This window comes from Mesoplodon mirus (genome assembly GCF_964341445.2).
Source record: "Mesoplodon mirus genome assembly, chromosome: 4".
In the NCBI taxonomy this organism is placed as follows: domain Eukaryota; kingdom Metazoa; phylum Chordata; class Mammalia; order Artiodactyla; family Ziphiidae; genus Mesoplodon; species Mesoplodon mirus.
Genome location: NC_138979.1, coordinates 177,714,971 through 177,733,899, shown reverse-complemented (window position 1 = coordinate 177,733,899; position 18,929 = coordinate 177,714,971). Strand labels below are relative to the sequence as shown.

Here is an 18,929-nt window from a genome sequence, read left to right as displayed (position 1 = left end):
GAATATAAACTGACTAGAAAGTTCTTCCATCCAACTATTTTTTCATATATGTAGATGAAAAGGAGTATCAATTCCTATTATAAATTAACATGGGCTAGGCTCACTAAATATGTCTCCACGAATGGGGTAGCTTTGATATATTAAAAGACTTTGAGCTCTGGTTTTGTTCTCTCCACTGAAACATGCCTCATACTTAGCACTGATGTGTCCATAAGACTTCGAATAAATGTTTTTACATGTCAAAGTACTTGAAGGTGAAATATCCACACATCTGAAAGTCATTCCAGAAAACTGAAAACACTATTTGCACACTTACATGGCTTTGTTTTTAACCATGTTCCTCTTCAACCATAATAGACCCCTGAAGTGGGTTTGTTTTAATACTAAGTTTTTACTGTCAGTGTTCCTTCCTAAAGAAGTTGACATTAAAGAACAATGCTGGAACTTCCCTGGTGGTCCAGTGGTTAAGACTCCGCGCTTCCACTGCAGGGGGTGAGGGTTCAATCCCTGGTCGGGGAACTAAGATCCCACATGCCGTGTGGCACAGCCAAAAAAAAAAAAAAACCAATGCTGAATTTTGGAACCTGATTCACTAAACTATTTCTAGAAAATACGTGGGCATCACCTTGGTTTTCTAAACCTTGATATCTCTCTGAGCTTGTATCTAATTATGAGAGGTTCAGAAATGTGTGATTAAATAATTTCTTTGTTATTTTTATGCCTCATCGTAAATTCTAGATTGATAGTTTTTTGTTTATAAGTGTAAAGAAAAATATTAAGTATCTAAAGTCTTCAGTGGTGTGAACTCCCCCTCCTAACCTAGTTAAATAGAAGGTAGTAAGTACTAAGTTAAATAGTAGATAGATACAGTGTCGTAAATCTGTTCATCATGATAGGTCTGTAAACCTGAGAGAACAGCAGCTGCCTGAGTTTTCAAGCAAATAAAGGTAACAATGGGGCATTATGGGGGGAGGGAGGAATATAACCTGTTGATTCAAATGGATCCTTGGTATAGAATTAGCACTGTGACTCCTATACCTTATTCATTTGGCAAACACTTATTGACCTCTTACAGTATGCCAGACCCTGAGAGTAGAGAAATGAGTAGGATAGTCCAGTGGTGAGTGCCAATAGGCAATTCCAGTGTCAGTGGTGAGTGCCAGTAGGCAATTCCAGTGTTAAGTGCCCTAATAGAGTAAAGCACTGAATGGTAGGGAGCACATAGGAAAAAGAGGAGCCTCAAACCTCAATATAGGGAGTTAGGGAAGGAGGGACCATATCAAGAAGAACTTTACAGGGAAGTGACCTGGAGAATGAAAGGAGTTAAGTAAATAAAGGTTGGCGATAAAGAGGCACATATCAGGCAGAACGAACTGCAGGTAGCAAGGCCTAGAGATAAATGAGAGCGAGACACTTTTGGCTGGTGGGGAGGGGAGGGGTTGCAGAGATAAGAGAGGTGTGGTATAGAGAAATGAGGCTATAGCAGCCGGCAGGGCTGGGTAATGAAGAACTTGGTATACCGTGCTGAGACATTTGGCTTTATCCTGAGCCTGTGGCCTGATTAAATTTACATTTCTGAACGCTCTCTTTGGTTGCAGCATGCAGAGACCATAAGAAATGTTCCAGAAATAGTGTTTTTATTTTAAATGCATACATTCTTTAAGCAGGTAAAATCTATCAATTATGCATCAAAAAGTACTAATTCTTTTTAAAAAGTTCCTTACTCTATTTATTCATTTATTTAGTAGAATTTTTTGAGCACCTATTTTTTTGCCAGGCACTGTGTAATCTCTTAGCTCACATTATCCTCTGTGGTAGGTACTATCTCCATCTTACAGATAAACTGAGGCTTGAAAATACTGTCACCTGGGTTTACAACTAGAAAGTGTTAAGGCCTAAATTTGAATCCTGGTTTTTCCAACTCTAGAGCTACTCTTTCCCATTTGAGGGGGAGAGGGAACATGATCTCTGTAAGAAGAAATCATCTATGAGGTACACTGTTTCAAAGGGAGTACACGATTATATTGAAGAGATAAAAACCAGTAGATATCAAAAAGTTTTCTGGAAGTCATAATTACATGGCTCTACCCCAAGAGCTTTGGACTTTCCCTTTATTATGATAATGGAATTAAGGATACTAGCTTACTGTTTGGTTACTAGTGGGAAAATGGTTTAAGAATAATAAACATGGTATAGGTATAAATGGGTATTGTTTGTTTTTAGATAAAGAGGCATAAACTTCTGAGTTTTTCACGTAATAAGTACTAGGATTGTTTTTATGTAGCATTTTAATAAATGATCTGTGAGAGAAAAGTGCACAAACATTTAAGTTGTCACTGACCCTTTCTGTTCCCTTTATGATCTTTGACTTGCTCTGCTGTCTTAAGATTATGCTCCCTTCCTACCCTCTCCTACTCCCGCAAATCCCCATACTTGCTTTTGAATTAGAATACACCAGTACCGTGGGTGCCCTCTTCAAGGGAACTTAATTATAGTAATAGCTGCCATTTATTTAATGTTTATCGTAAGTTAATGTGCTAGATGCTGTGTGTATATTTTCTTATTTAATCCTCAAAATCACCTGATGAGGGAGATTTTTAGGATTAGGAAACATTTTTCAGATGAGGAAACAGGCAAAATTTCATCCATCACACAGCTAAAGGGAGTTGGGATTGGGTCTCAGATCAGTCCGACTCTAGTGGTGTATCTTGGCATCTCTCTTCCAGTAAGATGCCTGCACGTGAGAACATGTGTTCAATTTCAAGGAGTTCAGGCACCCTGTAGGTCCCAGAATTAGATCCCCTCGCATTTTAGTTTAGCAGAGGCTTATATATAGTGTCTGTGTCCAGAGAAGGACATCCCCGTGAATGCTTCTCCCTTTCATTATGCTGTTCTCACCCCAAAAATCACTTAAGCACAAATATTAAAAATGTCATATTAGAAATGTTAATTTATAACAGACATTAAAGAAATATAAATCTATATTCAACTAAGTATCTTAAGGATTCTTAGTCTTTTTTTTTTTTTCCTTTCATGGTGTAAAGAGAAATCTTCAGTCTTTTGTCAATTGTTGTCTGTGTGCTTTAGCCGCCTCCTTTAGTTACTAAAGTTGTTCTTTAGACATTTTCAGCTTCTTTCCCATCTTTGTTTTTCCCTTTCACACAGCTTGGCAGAGCTGTAAGAGTAAAGAATACAAGCACTCTTTGTACATTTTCACACACAAGTTACATGAATCTCAGTGATTGTGTCTTTCCCATCAGAAGGGAGTAATGTTCTCAGAGCAGCAAACCTTTTCATTTCCTTCCCAATATTTGCTTGGATTTTGTGGTCATTGATTGATTTTATATTGAGCACTGAGGGAAGGAACTCCTGGCACCTTCCATAGCCTGGTGTTTTTTGTTATTTTTTTTATTATTTGATTTTTTGAATAGATAATCATTCAAATGGAACAGAATTCAAAAGGTACAAAAGGGTACTCAGCGAAAGGTCTCCTGCCCTCTCAACTTTTTGTCCCCCAGCCCCTCAGTTCCCCTTCACAGAGGCAACCAGTGTTATCCGTTTCTTGTATATCCATCCAGATAGTCAATCCAGAGATTGTATTAGAACATAACTTTTTAAATATACTGAAAGGGAATTTTAAAAGATATTTGGAATGGATCTATAATACTAGTAATGCTTTCTGGCATTTAGCTATTACAAGAAAATCTTACAAGGCTGTTACAAGGGGCAGCAGTTTGAAAGATATACTTCCACATAGATAAATATGTCACACTTAAGTCTCTGCCTGTATGTTAATGCCCTTCTACCCAACAGGGACAACCAGGTTCTGAACGTTAGCCAAAAGAGCATAAGAAATAAAACCCAGAAAAACTCAGTCTACTTTTTTTTTAATAATGAAAATAGATTTTAATCCAGAGTTATTTTTCCCCCAGCTTTATTGAGCTATAATTGACATATAGCATTGTGTAAATTTAAGGTATACAATGCAATGATTTGATACGTGTGTACATTGCAAAATGTTTACCACAATAAGATTAGTTAGCATATTCTTTATCTCACATAATTAACATTTTGTTGTTACGGTGAGAACATTAAAGCTGTGCTCTCACAGCAACTTTCAAGTATACAGTACGATATTGTTAACTAGCCTCCATGCTTTACATTAGATCTCTGGACCTTATTCATCTTATAACTGAAAGTTTGTACCCTTTGACCAACATCTTATTTTCCCTGCCTCTCAGCCTCTAGAAACCACCATTCTATTCTCTGTTTCATGAGTTTGATGTTTTTAGATTCCATGTATGAGTGATATCATATTTTTCTTTCTCTGACTTATTTCACTTAGCATAATCCTCTCAGGGTCCATCCATGTTGTTGCAAATGGCAGGATGTCTTTCTTTTTATGGCTGAATACTAGATATAGATTATAGATATAGATATCTCACATTTTCTCTATCCATTCATCTGTTGATAGACACTTAGGTTGTTTCTATGTCTTGGATTGGCTATTGTGAATATTGATGTGATGAACATGGGAGTTCAGGTATCTCTTCAAGATAGTGATTTCATATCTTCAGATATATATACCCAGAAGTGGGATTGCTGGATCATATGATAGTTTTATTTATAATTTTGTGAGGAACCTCTCTGCTGTTCTCTGTGGCTGTACCAATGGACATTCCCACCAACAGTGCACAAGGGTTCCCTTTCTCTCCAACCTTGCCAGCATTTGTTGTCTCTTGTCTTTTGGATAATCGTCATTCTAACAGGTGTGAAATGATGTCTCATTGTGGTTTTGATTTGCATTTCCCTGGTGCTTAATGATGTCCAGCACCTTTTCATGTACTTGTTGGCCATTTGTATGTCTTTGGAAAAGTGCCTATTAAGTCCTTTGCCCAGTTTTTTACTCAGATTGCTTGCTGTTGAGTTGTATGAGTTCCTTACATATTTTGGATATTAACCCCTTGTTATTTATGGCTTGCAAATATTTCCTCCCGTTCTGTACGTTACCTTTTTATTTTGTCCGTTGTTTCTTTTGCTATGCAGACACTTTTTAGTTTGTTATAGTCCCACTTGTTGATTTTTGTTTTTGTTGCTTGCGCTTTTGGTGTCATATCCAAAAATACCTGCCAAGACTGATGTTAAGTAGCTTTTCCCCAGTGTTTTCTTCTAGGAGTTTTACAGTGTAAAGTCTTTAAGTCCTTAATCCATTTTGAGTTAATTTTTTGAGTGGTATTAGATAGGGGTCCAGTTTCACTCTCTTGCATGTAGGTATCTAGTTTTCCCTGTACCATTTATTGAAGAGACTGTCCTTTCCCTCACTGAGTATTCTTGGCTTTCTTATCAGTCCTTTTTTTTTTTTTCTGGCCAAACTATGATACACCTTTACCTAACATATTGATTTCAGTTCTTACTGCTCTTAAGAAATGTAGTAACGTTAGACATGTCCTGAGGAAAGGCAGCTAAAACAGATCAAAGAAATGAGTACTGTGGCAGACTAAAATGATTAGGATTGTCTAGTATGTCAGAAAGGATATTGCTAAGATGCTTATAAACTGACTGTGACCCCTAATGATCCTCACCTTCCGGTATTCATACCATTATGCAATCCCCTCCCCTTAAGTGTGAGTGCAACATAAGACTTGTTTCTAACTAATACAATATGGCAAAGATGATGGGGTATCACTCCCATGGTTACATTATATTATATAAGACTCCATCTTCATAGTAGACTTATACTAGAGACTTTTTACCTTGCCAGCTGTGAAGAAGTAAGCTACTATGTGGTGAGATGGCCTGTTGCGTGGACTGCATGGCAAGAACTGCAAGCAGCCTCTTGGAGCTGAGTGTGAACCCCGCAGCTAATAGCCAGCAAGAAGCTGGGCCTTTAGTTATACGGCTGCAGGGAAATGATTTCTGCCAGCAACCCAAACGAGCTTGGAAGCAAATTCTTCCCCAGTTGAGCTTCAGATGAGAATGTAAACCCAGTTGGCACCTTGATTGCAGCCTTAAGAAACCCTGACTAAGGACCCAGGTGACCCGTGCCCAGACTCCTGACCTACAGAAAATATGGCATGATATGTTTGTTGTTTTAACCCACCAAGTTTGTGATAATTTGTTACATAGCAATGGAAAACAAATACATTATTTAATCTTCTGATTTTCATAGGTTAGAATGGTTTAATATCAACAATTCCATGTGATTTAACTTAATTAGGGGAAATCAGTAATTTAAATCTAATTTATCACAGAGCCTTCAAGGTGATAACCAGCCACGCCTCCATAAAAGACTCAGTTCAGGAAAGATGGTGCTATTAGCCACAGTCCCAGCTGCTACAATTGGCTGGAGGCTACAATTGATATTCTCATTGTAACTATATCACTCAGAGTTCAGTCAGGGAAGCTGAGCAGCTCTGACTTTCGGGGTAGGGGAATTATTATAGGAATTGGGCCTTACGCAATTGTGGGAGAAGCCGGGGAAGTGAAGGTCTGAAAGGGAGAGGAGTTAGACCCAAAGGAGTTAACAGCCAGTCAACCTGGGAAGCCAGGGACATCGAGCCACTAAGGTGGAGCTGCCAAGGGGAAAGCACGCCCGATAGTGGCAGTTGTATCTGTGGATCTGCAGCCAATCATCTGGTGGTTGCCTGGGGCCGGTGTTGTCACCAGGGCTGCAGTTGGGAGGGAGAGCTGGATGCAGAGCTTCGGAGAGCAAGGACAAGCTAGAATCCACGGGCACCTCTGTGTCTGCCTGTCACCACATCTAGCTACAGTGACTTTTTTTGTTGTTTGTTTTCGGGGTTTTTTGTTGTTTGTTTTCGGGGTTTTTTTTTTTTTTTTGGCTGCATTGGGTCTTCGTTGCGTTGCACGGGCTTCTCATTGCGGTGGCTTCTCGTTGCAGAGCACGGACTTTAGGCACACGGGCTTCAGTAGTTGCGGCATGTGGGCTCAGTAGTTGTCACGCAGGGGCTTAGTTGCTCCATGGCATGTGGCATCTTCCCAGACCAGGGATTGAACCCATGTCCCCCTGCATTGGCAGGCGGATTCTTAACCACTGCGCCACCAGGGAAGTCCCTACAGTGACTTTTAGAGAGTAATGGCTGCTGCTGCTGCTTCCTTTCAAATCACACATTTCTGTTTTGGCCAACTTTAGCTTAGAAACAGACAGGGATGGAGATCGTGGAAAAGAGTTTTAGCTTAAGCAAGTTTAAACAGTACAGGTCAGCACAGTCTCCCTCTTCCATCACCCAACCTAGATTTTCTTCATGCTTTGCCAACATTTCAGCAGATCTAGATAGCCTGCCAGGTGAGATGACCCAGACCCTCATCCCAGAAGTATCTGCAGTTGCCCAGCCTCCATTATCACTGAGCAAGGAAGCACCAAAAGGTACTGCAGTTGAATCCCTCGGATTCTGGACAGACACCTTCCTGCTCCTTTTGTACTGCCCCATACCTAACACCCTGGCACAGCACTCTCAATATCCACTCTCACAGTATTTATATCTAGGTCTTGTAATTCCTTGGGTGTGTGTGCTTTCTTCCCAGAACAGGAGCTGTACTTTCTCTCTCAGAATGTGATTATGCTTGAACAGATCCTGATGATTGGTTTGGAGCTAGTGAGAGGAGGCAGGGGCAGATGTTGAAGAAGACCAACCCTGTCTTTTCAGGCACCTCCAGGGTCTTCTGGCAAGAGAACGCTACTGTCCTCTAGCAAGGAGTTGGGAGGCGCTGCTCCTCCCAGCGCGGAAAGTTCAAGTGAATCTTGGGGTTTAGCATTCCTAGCTCATGCACCCAAATATCCCCCTTCCAGGTTTCTGTGTCCACCTGTTCCTATCGAGACCCAGATTTTGTCAGAGGTTTGCCAAGACTTTGCTCAAGTCTTCTTTGTAGTTCTGATATCCTTAAAATTAAATCTTGAGCCTGAGTTTTGGCAGTCTTTTCTGCAGCTGCAGGAAATAAGGGTCTTTTTTGTTTTTGTTTTTGTTTTTTGTTTTTGTTTTTTTTGCGGTACGCGGGCCTCTCACTGTTGCGGCCTCTCCCGTTGCGGAGCACAGGCTCCGGACGTGCAGGCCCAGGGGCCATGGCTCACGGGCCCAGCCGCTCCACGGCACGTGGGATCCTCCTGGACCGGGGCAGGAACCCGTATCCTCTGCATTGGCAGGCGGTCTCTCAACCACTGCGCCACCAGGGAAGCCCTGAGGGTCTCTTTGAACACTGATCTAGAAGTTTCCTGATTTTCACAGAATTCTTAGACTTGAAGGGTGACTGTCATTTTCTTATTTTCATGACTTTTCATCCAGCCACATCGGGTCCTTCAAATTACTAGTGTTTCCATTCAAGTTCAACCACTATTACTGAACTAATACTTCACTTAGTGAAAAATCTTAGTATTGTCATGCTGCTACAGGCAGGGGTTATCACCACCCCACTTGTCATTAGGAATGGGGTCCTCTTCGCCATCTTACCAGTGAGTGATTTAGTTCCAGAATCTCACTCAAGAATCTTATTTCCTAGGGCCACTTATCTTACTATCGTAGTGTGGGTGTCTCCTCTCATTCCCCCATAACCTGTGCTGAAACGGCCTAAAACAAAGGCTTGCTTGCAGGTAGTTTATCTGGTAAGGAATCCCATGAACAAGAGTGAGAATTGAGGGGACTGAAACAGGGGAGGAAGGAAAGCAGCATAAGAGTGGGCCATTGTGTTGGTTACCACTGGAGGCTACTGGCCTCCAAACCTGCCAGGATCCTTGAGGAGTTTTGTCGAATCTTCTTCAGAATGGTCCTCCTGAAGGATAGCAGAGAGGAGCCTCTATCCAGCCAGCTCTCAGGTGTTGCAGAGTCCAAGGACTAGCAATGACAAACACTAAGGCATAGATTGACTTGTCTTCTCACCCCCATGTCTGATGCTTATTCTCTGCCTTGGATCTGGAATTCTGGCTGCCTTTTTAAAATAGGTGTGCAGGGATGGTACGTTGATGGTGGTGTTTTAGAAAGCAAACCTTTCGGCTGTGTGATCATTATGGATTAGAATACTGAAGGGACAGAGATAGTGGGAAGCTTTTCTATAATTAATGTGTGAGGTACTGAGGGTTTGAACCAAGGTGGTGTTAATGGGAATGGAAAACAAAGCTAATCAAAGAGCATTTTGAAGGAAGAATCAGTAAGGAACATTAACTAGTTTGTTTTTTGTGTGTGTATGTGTGTGAGAGAGAGAAAGAGAGTTGGCACAGCTGATTTAAGATTTCTTGCCTAGAAAAAGGATGGTGTTCATGGGCACATTGGCTCCCCGATGTTATTTAACATAATCCTCAGAACTCTGATGGGACTATTTCATCCTGGATGTGAGGAAATGAGACTAACAGAGGGTGGTGTGCTTTGATCCAGTACAGGCTGATGGGTGAGAGCCAAGAGTTAGTGATATAATTACCTGAATTCAAAGCCTTATATGCTCTTTCTGCTACTTCATGCTGCCCTCACTTCCCTCTTGTTTCATAATTCCTTTCCTTAGGATTTGGAATCAGTCATGTACGGGTTAGTAGGAAAGAACTGAAACAACTTTTCTCTCAAGCCTATTTGCACTTGAAGTCTTAATTCTAACTCTGGTGCCACTGAAGAGTCACTATGCCGGCTCTAAGGCCAGCCTTCCTCTAACCTCATTATATTGTTTTATGTTGCATGGCAAGCCGTAATCTCCTCCATAATTCCTTTTCTTTCTTCCCCCTTGTCTATTTCTTTTTTCCTCTTACCACCTCAAACCCAATATGAAACTCTAAATTTGGAAGCAGCTTATACATTTCCTGTTGGATATGAGCCAATGAAAAGGCTTCCCACTGATATTGGTGAAACATGTATGAGGGTATACCTGGGACTAACGAAGAGTATGAGGGTGGCAGGAAATACAGATGCTGACAATGTATTATTCAGGAAATCGGTCAACGTTGAAGTGCATTTTAGTTATCAGAGGAACACGAAGAGGAGAAAAACAAAAATGTTCATAATAAAAACAGAAAGTGGTCCTATTTAACATGCAGCAGTAACAATCATTTATATTACTAAATGTCAAATTAATCTGTTTCACTTTGTATTTCTGCCTTGATCATTCATGTTATATAGCTCAAATTTTTGAAGAGAGGCATTTTTGCCACCGTTAAAGATTAGACAGAAGATATTCTGGTGAAAGAGAATAGAAGAAAGGATATAAAAAGTTGGAGATGGATCTGTAAAATGGGGTTATCACACAAGCAAAAGGAATTGTACATTGCAAGAAGACAGACTTCATACTGTCTGCCAACCTCACAACAGCATCGTTGAAAATCTGCTACCTGAGCAAAATACATGGGCATGTTTGAGCCATTACATGGCTAGGCTACAGATGAGTTTTTCTGTTACAAGGAAATTGTTAAAAGCTTTGATTCATCCAAAAAGGTGTATGGTTTATTAGTCATTGCTGTGTAACAACCACCAGAGAATCTCAGTGGCATTTAATAAAAAACATGTATTTCTCACAAATTTCCGGGTCAGTTGAAATCCCAAATTTAAATTTGCAGCACTGGAGTCACTCTGATTGCCACCATGGTTGAGTAGGGCCGGTGGCTCTGTTCCCACTGCTGCTCATTTTCCTCCTGGGACCAACAAACTAGCCACAGTATGTTCTTCCCATGGCAGTGGCAGAAGGTGAGAGGGCAAGTCTAGTTCCCAAAAGTACTTTTGAAGCCTTTTGTCACATCACATTCACTAACATTTAATTGGCCAAAGCAGATCTCATGGCCAATTCCAAAGTCTTGGGGCAGGGGAATACACTCTGCCCATGGAGGTGGCGGGGTAGGGGGATCAGAAGGCTGGTAGTGAATATGTCTAAACAGTAATCTAGCACATGTGGATAATAGTCTAATAAGCTTTAAAGTTCTAGTTTAAAAAGATAAAGTAGGGCTTCCCTGGTGGCGCAGTGGTTGAGAGTCCGCCTGCCGATGCAGGGGACACAGGTTCGTGCCCCGGTCCGGGAGGATCCCACATGCCGCGGAGCGGCTGGGCCCGTGAGCCATGGCCGCTGAGCCTGCGCTCCGCAACGGGAGAGGCCACAACAGTGAGAGGCCCACGTACCGCAAAAAAACAAAACAAAACAAAAAAAAAGATAAAGTAGTCATTCTGACTGTGTCGTTTAGTTGTCTTTAAAGAAATATATGTACTGTTTAGTCTGTAGTTAGGAAATGGAGTCAGTAAGCTCTATAGGGAAATAAGAGAGAACGTGCCCTCTCAATGTTTGTTTTTAATTAATTATTTACCAGGTGTCAGGTAGATAGATAGAATCAGAGATAAGATGGGGCCACTACTGGGACTTCCCTGGTGGCGCAGTGGTTAAGAATCCGCCTGCCAATGCAGGGGACACAGGTTTGAGCCCTGGTCTGGGAAGATCCCACATGCCACGGAGCAACTAAGCCCGTGCACCACAACTACTGAGCCTATGCTCTAGAGCCCCTGAGCCACAACTACTGAGCCTGCATGCCACAATTACCAAAGGCCGCACACCTAGAGCCCGTGCTCCGCAGCAAGAGAAGCCACCACAGTGAGAAACCCACGCACCTCAACAAAGAGTAGCCCCCTCTCACCGCAACTAGAGAAAGCCCGTGCACAGCAATGAAGACCTAACGCAGCCAAAAATAAATACATAAATAAATAAAATTATTAAAAAAAAAAAAGATGGGGCCACTACCCCAAAGGAGTGCTCAGTCTGATAGAGGATTCAGACAAATATATCAGAAAGATAAACTAGTATGAGAGTTTAATGCTATTACAGAGAGAAACACAGGGCACCATGGAAACTTTTAGGTAAGAGGAACACCTGACTTTTGACTCAGGCTTTGGGGAGCAGGTTCAAGACAGGCTTTTGAAAGAAGCAATATCTAAGCTGAGTCTAAAAGATGTGGAGGAGTTACGAGGGAAAATTAAGAGCATTTCAGAAAAATGGAGCAACATATGTAAAGGCCTAGAGGTGAGAGAGTTCGGTGGAATTCTAGGAACTTGTAAGTAATGCAGTAGGACCAGAGTGCAGAATATGAGCCGAGTAGGGGCTGGAGAAGTTGGCAGAGGCCACGTCATCCAAAAGACTGCAGTTTGGATTTTATCTTGAAGTCAAGCTACTGAATAATTTGTTACATATATAACAAAGGTGTGTGTGTGTGTGTGTGTGTGTGTGTGTGTGTGTGTGTGTGTGTGTGTGTGTGTGTGTGTGTGTGTGTGTGTAAGTGCCAGAGGAGGGAGGAGGAAGGGCTAGATTTCCCGAGGAAACGAAGTGACTTTTGGATTAAAGATGTCTGCAGAATATCCATGTGAACTCCAGGAAGTTAAGGAATGAGTCTGGGAAGTTTAAGAAATGAGTCTGGATGTCAGGAGAGAGCTCTAGGTTGGACCTTGAAAGACATAAGGATACAATGGGAGTTAAGGCCATGGGGACAGGTGACATTACCCAGAAAATTGTGCAGTAGAAAGAGCTTTGTAATTACAGCACTTGGCAAGTAGGTACTCCAGAATGTTCGAATGAAGGAAGAATATCATCAAGGATACGGTCTCATTTAAATCTCATATAATAACCCTGAGTTAGGAATATAATCCCAGTTTTACAGATGAAAACATTTCAGGCTCAGGGAGGGTAAGTGATTTGCCCAAAGTGACTTTTCTGCTAAATGGTCAAGCTGGGATTTCAAGTCAATTTGATTTCAAAGTCCATTTTTCCTGTCATGTCTAGCTTCTTTGTAAACCTCAGAAGTTGAAACATATGTGTTATCCTTAATTCCCTTTCTTCCCTCTGCCAATACCCTGGTTTTAGTAGGATTGTGACACATTCTTTTAAAAAACACATTTTCTCTAATTTGCCTGGCTTTGTCCCCAAACATGTCGACCAGATTGCCTTTCCTGTCATGTTGACTCATACTGCTTGACTCCACTTCAGTGCCTGCTTTAAAACAGCAGACTGACAGAAGTCCTCCACTGGCTACTGGGCGAGGCCTGTCCTCCTCAGCTTGGCATTCAAGGCTTACAGTAAAATCTTGAGAACTGTTCAGAACTTTTCCATATTTCCCACTTCTCATCAGCACATATTCATGCCTTTGGTGGTGTTTACATGCAGATTTCATTTATAAGGATCTCATTTTAATGTTTAGATTAAATAAATTAATCTTTAGATGTAATTACTCTTATGCTTACTCTGTTATTTCTAAAAACGATTTTATCTTTGTGGCAGAAAAAGCTTGGATGTCATCCTACCTTAGTTCCATACCCAGTGTAAGGGTTCTTGGTACCCTTGGTGTCCTAATGTGACAAGCTAGCCTCTGCTCCTGCCTTTTTCTAGAGGGATCCTTTTGTTGAGGGGAGGTAAGGAGAGCAGTTCTAATTGTTAGAAATTTCTTAATAATGAGTCAAAATCTCTCTTCTTTTATCATCCTGTGTTTCCCAGGACTTGCCCTTGCAACCACAGAGAATGGGTCATTTCTTTTCTGCCTCATGAGGTTCCATCAAACATTGAAAGATAGCTCTTATGTCTCTCCTTAGGTTTGTCATACATAAATCAATAATAATCCTGTTTGTTCAGAGCTTTTCTTCAGTAACAGGTCTCAAACTCTCCACTGTACTTACACCCTCCTCTGAGAATTCTGGAGTTTTGTCATTGCCCGTCTAAACACAGGGCTCAGAACAGAACACAGCACCCCACAGGAGAGCAGTGCAACATGATTCCTTTGCTTATGACTCTATGCTTGTATCTTAAACGCCTGAGATTGCTTTAGTTTTATAGCAGCCATGTCACATTTTGCGTTTGTTCAGTTAACATACCCAGATATTATCTTTAAATAAGCGGTTATAGTTAAGCTAGCTCACCCCTGTCTTTTACTGTGCCGTTGCTTTTCTTTAATCTAAATATAGAACTTTCTGATTTTTTTAGTTAGATTTCATCTTCATTTCGATCCATCTTTTTAGCAAATTATGATCATTTTATCCAGTGTAGTTTTACCTGCGTCTCCCAGCTTTAGGGCATCTCAAGACTTTGAAGCATACTTTCCACAACTTAATTCAAATTTTTTTTTTACATCTTTATTGGAGTATAATTGCTTTACAATGGTGTGTTAGTTTCTGCTTTATAACAAAGTGAATCAGTTATACATATACATATGTCCCCATATTCCCTCCCTCTTGCGTCTCCCTCCCTCCCTCCCTCCCTATCCCACCCCTCTAGGTGGTCACAAAGCACCGAGCTGATCTCCCTGTGCTATGCGGCTGCTTCCCACTAGCTATCTATTTTACATTTGGTAGTGTATATATGTCCATGCCTCTCTCTCACTTTGTCCCAGCTTACCCTTCCCCCTCCCCATATCCTCAAGTCCATTCTCTAGTAGGTCTGTGTCTTTATTCCCGTCTTACCCCTAGGTTCTTCATGACATTTTTTTTTTCTTAGATTCCATATATATGTGTCAGAAAGAGAAAGTCAAATTCTTGATTAACATCGGAAAGACAGAGACTCTCCACTCCATCCTGGGAGTTAATCGGTGCTACTCACAGATGGTTCTGTCATCCCTCCACATCTTTTTGTCTTACCTTCAAAGATCTCATTTGTACATTCAGCAAACTTTTATTTAATGCCTACCATGTGGTAGAAGGTGCTAGAGATACAGTGAAGACAGCGGTCCCCGTCTTCTGTAGCTAACAGTCTAGAGACATCATGAAGTGTTTTGTTAAATGCTTCGCAGACATCAGGCTATACAGTTCTCCGTGATATTCTGCTCATCTGGTACCATATCAGAAAAGGGGAGGAAGCGTGACTTTTTACAAACTTGATATTGGCTCCTAATGATCTTATATCACCTGAAAATGGGAATTGCTATCTTTCTCTTTTCACTTTTCAGAGGTTCACAAGATCTTTGAGCTTTGGAAGTCTCCAGAGTTCAGTGCTGCCCTTTCTGTCTTTTACTCTATCTTTTAAACCTCTGAGCTCATTAGAGAGCAGCCTGTTTAGCCACATTTTTGTTGGTGGTGGTGGGTGGTGTTTAAACAACCCCCCTATTATTGGGGTTCTTTTTTTATTTTATAGTAAACTTAGTTGTGGAGAATTTCTGTCCAACTTTAGCCATTTTCCTTTACAGTCTTTGTCACTGTAATTTTACTTGTATTTTATCTTCGTATTTTGAAATTATCTTTCCTAAGGAAAATAGATGACTATCCTCAGATTTTCTTCTTCTCTTATTTGAGCTCTTAAGGTGCCATAGTCACTTTCTCCAGGATCCTGGTCCTTTTCACCAGATGAACAAAAAACTGCAGTATTTTATCTGTATTCTGAGGGATTAAACTATCGACGATGCAAAGTGTTGGTTTTTTATTAGAATAATACAAAAAACAGACGTCCTCATAGCTCCTAGAAGATAGCCCCCCTGTCATACCCTCAAGGGTGGATTCTCTTATCAGTCAGGTGTCATCCAAGCCTTCCTCTTGCCAGTTCCCCAAACTGTACCATTTCTACCTATTCTTCTTTCTTTCCCCTTTGGTCCAGTGCCCTTCACTCTAATGTCTTATACAAATTGTTGAGTTGCACATAGATGTTTATTTTCTTAAACAATTATGAAGGTTCCTTGCCTTTTTCTATGGATCTGTCCTTATGGAGCAGCAGATTTCCTGTAGATGTCATAATCTATTATAGTTACCAGTTGTTACCCCATCCCACCAAGTCTTGGTGATTACCATGAGATTTTATTTATCTCCTTGTTCTTTTTTACCATTGATACTTTTAAGGTTGGTATCTAACACACTGATGTTCAATAAGTAATATTTATGATTAATCTCAAGAAGTATTTGCCTTCTCTTTTAGGCTGTGAGGATATCATTGCTGAAAGCATCTCATTAGATACCTTAATTGCCATCCTCAAGTGGAGCTCTCATCCATATGGCTCTAAATGGGTCCACCGACAAGCTTTACATTTCCTCTGTGAGGAATTTTCCCAGGTCATGACTTCGGATGTTTTTTATGAACTCAGCAAAGACCATCTGCTTACTGCTATCCAGTCTGACTACCTACAGGTAATCATTTATACACCTCTCAAATTCATTGTCATTCATAGGTGCACCAAGAAACCCATCTGTACTCTGTTACTCTCCCATCTAGGGAGATCAGCCCACCCAGGAATACCCTCTTCATATTTGTGCAGCCACAGCCTTCTAGCTCTCCGGCCCTTTGTGCACTCTGCCGCCATGATTCAGCATTGTGAACCGGCCCAGGTCCTAACCAACCATGCCAAAGGGGTTGTGACAGTAGGCAAAAGGCAAGGTCAGAAGCATATCCCAGTGGTGATTCTCTTGGCTTCTGTTAATAATAGATTCACTGTCACGGTTTCGTTTATTTGGTGAAGTATCAGAAGATACTTAGTTAGTTTAAGCAGCACAAAGTAAGAATAATATTCAATTTCTACCTACTCAAATGCTTATAAAAACTCAATGTGTGTGTCCTGCTGAAGTATAATAATGTTTTCAACTACTTATTTTTAGTCAGAAGTACTCTTAAGCAAATTTCTTGTGCCCTTGACTTATATGTCCTTTATAATTAGGTAATTTAAACTAACAATAGATTTAAAATATTGTAAAAAAAATACTTTCAGGTAGAATATGTTCAAGCTTTTTTTTTTTTTGCTTTTTTTTCTTTTTGCATTGGCTGTATGAATTTTATGCTAGAAACTGTACAACAGTTTTAATGTTATGAAGTCATAAACTCATTGAGCCATTTCCTGTTTCTTTGTATTTGTACCAGAAAAATTATGAAATGCTTCCATCTCAGTCAGAAATGAAGATTTTAAAAATCCACTTAGCATCTGTGTTTTTCCTTCATATATTGCTTTGATTGCAGTACAAATGTTGTCATAATTAGTTTTGATTTATTTAGGATCTGTGTTCATTAACCTTATTTCACTGTCCTGATGCAGACATTATGGGAGTTAGGATTTGTCAGTTCTCTCAATTATTGTTTTTAGAAGCTTTGCGTTTCTTCTTAGAAAGTAAAAACCTTGGACAGCAGCCTAGATTTTGCCCTCAGATTTTAAATAAAGTACAAAAGAGGGGCTTCCCTCGTGGCACAGTGCTTAAGAATCCGCCTGCCAATGCAGGGGACACGGGTTCAAGCCCTGGTCCGGGAAGATCCCACATGCCGTGGAACAACTGAGCCTGTGCGCCACAGCTACTGAGCCTGCACTCTAGAGCCTGCAAGCCACAACTACTGAGCCTGTGCTCTAGAGCCCGCGAGCCACAACTACTGAACCCACGTGCCACAACTATGGAGCCTGTGCGCCTAGAGCCCATGCTCCGCAACAAGAGAAGCCACTGCAATGAGAAGCCCGCGCACTGAAATGAAGAGTAACCCCCACTCGCCGCAACTAGAGAAAGCCCGCACACAGCAATGAAGGCCCAACACAGCCAAAAAAAAAGTACAAAAGAATAGGTGCACATTGCCATTTCACGGACAGTGCTTGAAGGGTCCTTCACCAGTCAGTAGCATACTTTGTGGAGATTGTAGTGTCTTCTGCCAAAACAAGTTGCCATACTTGTTTTTTTCTGCTCCTGCAGGAGATAGTGGTCACACTGTATCCTTACACTTTTACTTTCATCTGTTTATCTCCATATTGTCCCCAAAAGAATTTAAGCCAGCTGTATCGAAACCATATAGTAAGATAAATTTAAAACAGGGCAAGAAACAGGATAAACAAAAAATAAAGATGGAAATAAGAATAAAAATTTAATTAGAGCCAAGAGTGAGGTTATTGGACAAAACACATGTCACTCGGTCTTGTGTATTTGCTGCTGATACACCACAGGTTTAGCTCAGACAATGGAAACAGCCAGTGTAAAGAGTGAAGCGTGGCAAGTTGCACGTTGTATTTACTTTGTGACCTAGGAAGAGTCATCAATGAGATTAACCATCTATCTGACTGCACTAAAATAAATGTAAACCATTTTGTATTATAGGCAAGTGAACAAGATATCCTTAAATATCTGATTAAATGGGGTGAGCATCAGTTAATGAAGAGAATAGCAGACAGAGGTAAGCTCAGAAAACTAGCTTGCAACTGTAAGCTTGTCCTGAAAGTTACTGAAGTGCGGGCTGCACATCAGTCTTTTGACAGTTGCCACTGTTGCCTGGTGAAAACAGAAATTTTTACAATCAGTAGAATCCTTTAGTGGAAAGGGTATGCTTTGTTAGAAATAACTATACCAGAAAATTTAATTTTGCAACTTTAAAGCGATACTCTTAATGTTATCTTTCTATGTGTTTAATAATATATGTTGACTGATTTATGAAAGTATTAGAATGAAATTTTTCATTTAATTAAAGTGTTACAAAAGCATGTTGTTGATGAAAATGTTCTAGAATTAGATAGTGGTGATAGGTGCACAACATTCTAAATGTACTAAAAGTCCCACTAAGTTGTACACTTGAAGATGGTTAAAATGGTGAGTTTTATGTTATGTGAATTTTGCCTCAAGGGAAAAAAAATATATATGACTACCCAAAGAGAGTATATTTGTTGATTATTTTAAATTTTTGTGGAAGGTAAAGGAGAAATGATCCTTTTGAATGTCCTCCAGCTGGGGATACTGCAGAAGAGATAGAAGCATCATATGTAGCTTATGATTTTAACTAAACTTTGGAAGCTTATGATTCTATAGCAGTCTTATATTTATATCTAGGGTTAGCCCACCCACCTGTGCTCCTTCTGTCATAGAATATTGTGTTCCTCTATGTAGTGAACCCAAATCAAAATATTAGAAAAATTAAATGCAGGTTTCCCCTTCCTGTCATTTTCAACAGCTTTATATAAATATAATTTACATACCGTAAAGTTCACCTTTTTAAGTTGTTCATGTCAGTGTTTTTAGTACACTTACAGATTTGTTCTGCACACATTTTAA

The 18,929-nt window shown here is 40.5% G+C and overlaps 1 protein-coding gene across 2 annotated transcripts in view; it reads left to right on the top strand.

The window, feature by feature from the left end:
• BTBD7 (BTB domain containing 7) overlaps positions 1–18,929 on the top strand; it is a 79,675-nt gene that overhangs the window by 42,434 nt on the left and 18,312 nt on the right. For both annotated transcript variants that reach the window (XM_082619517.1, XM_082619515.1), the window contains 2 exons: positions 15,844–16,052; positions 17,985–18,060. In XM_082619517.1, coding sequence (XP_082475643.1) covers positions 15,844–16,052; positions 17,985–18,060 — 285 coding nt within the window. The remainder of the gene's footprint in view (positions 1–15,843; positions 16,053–17,984; positions 18,061–18,929) is intronic.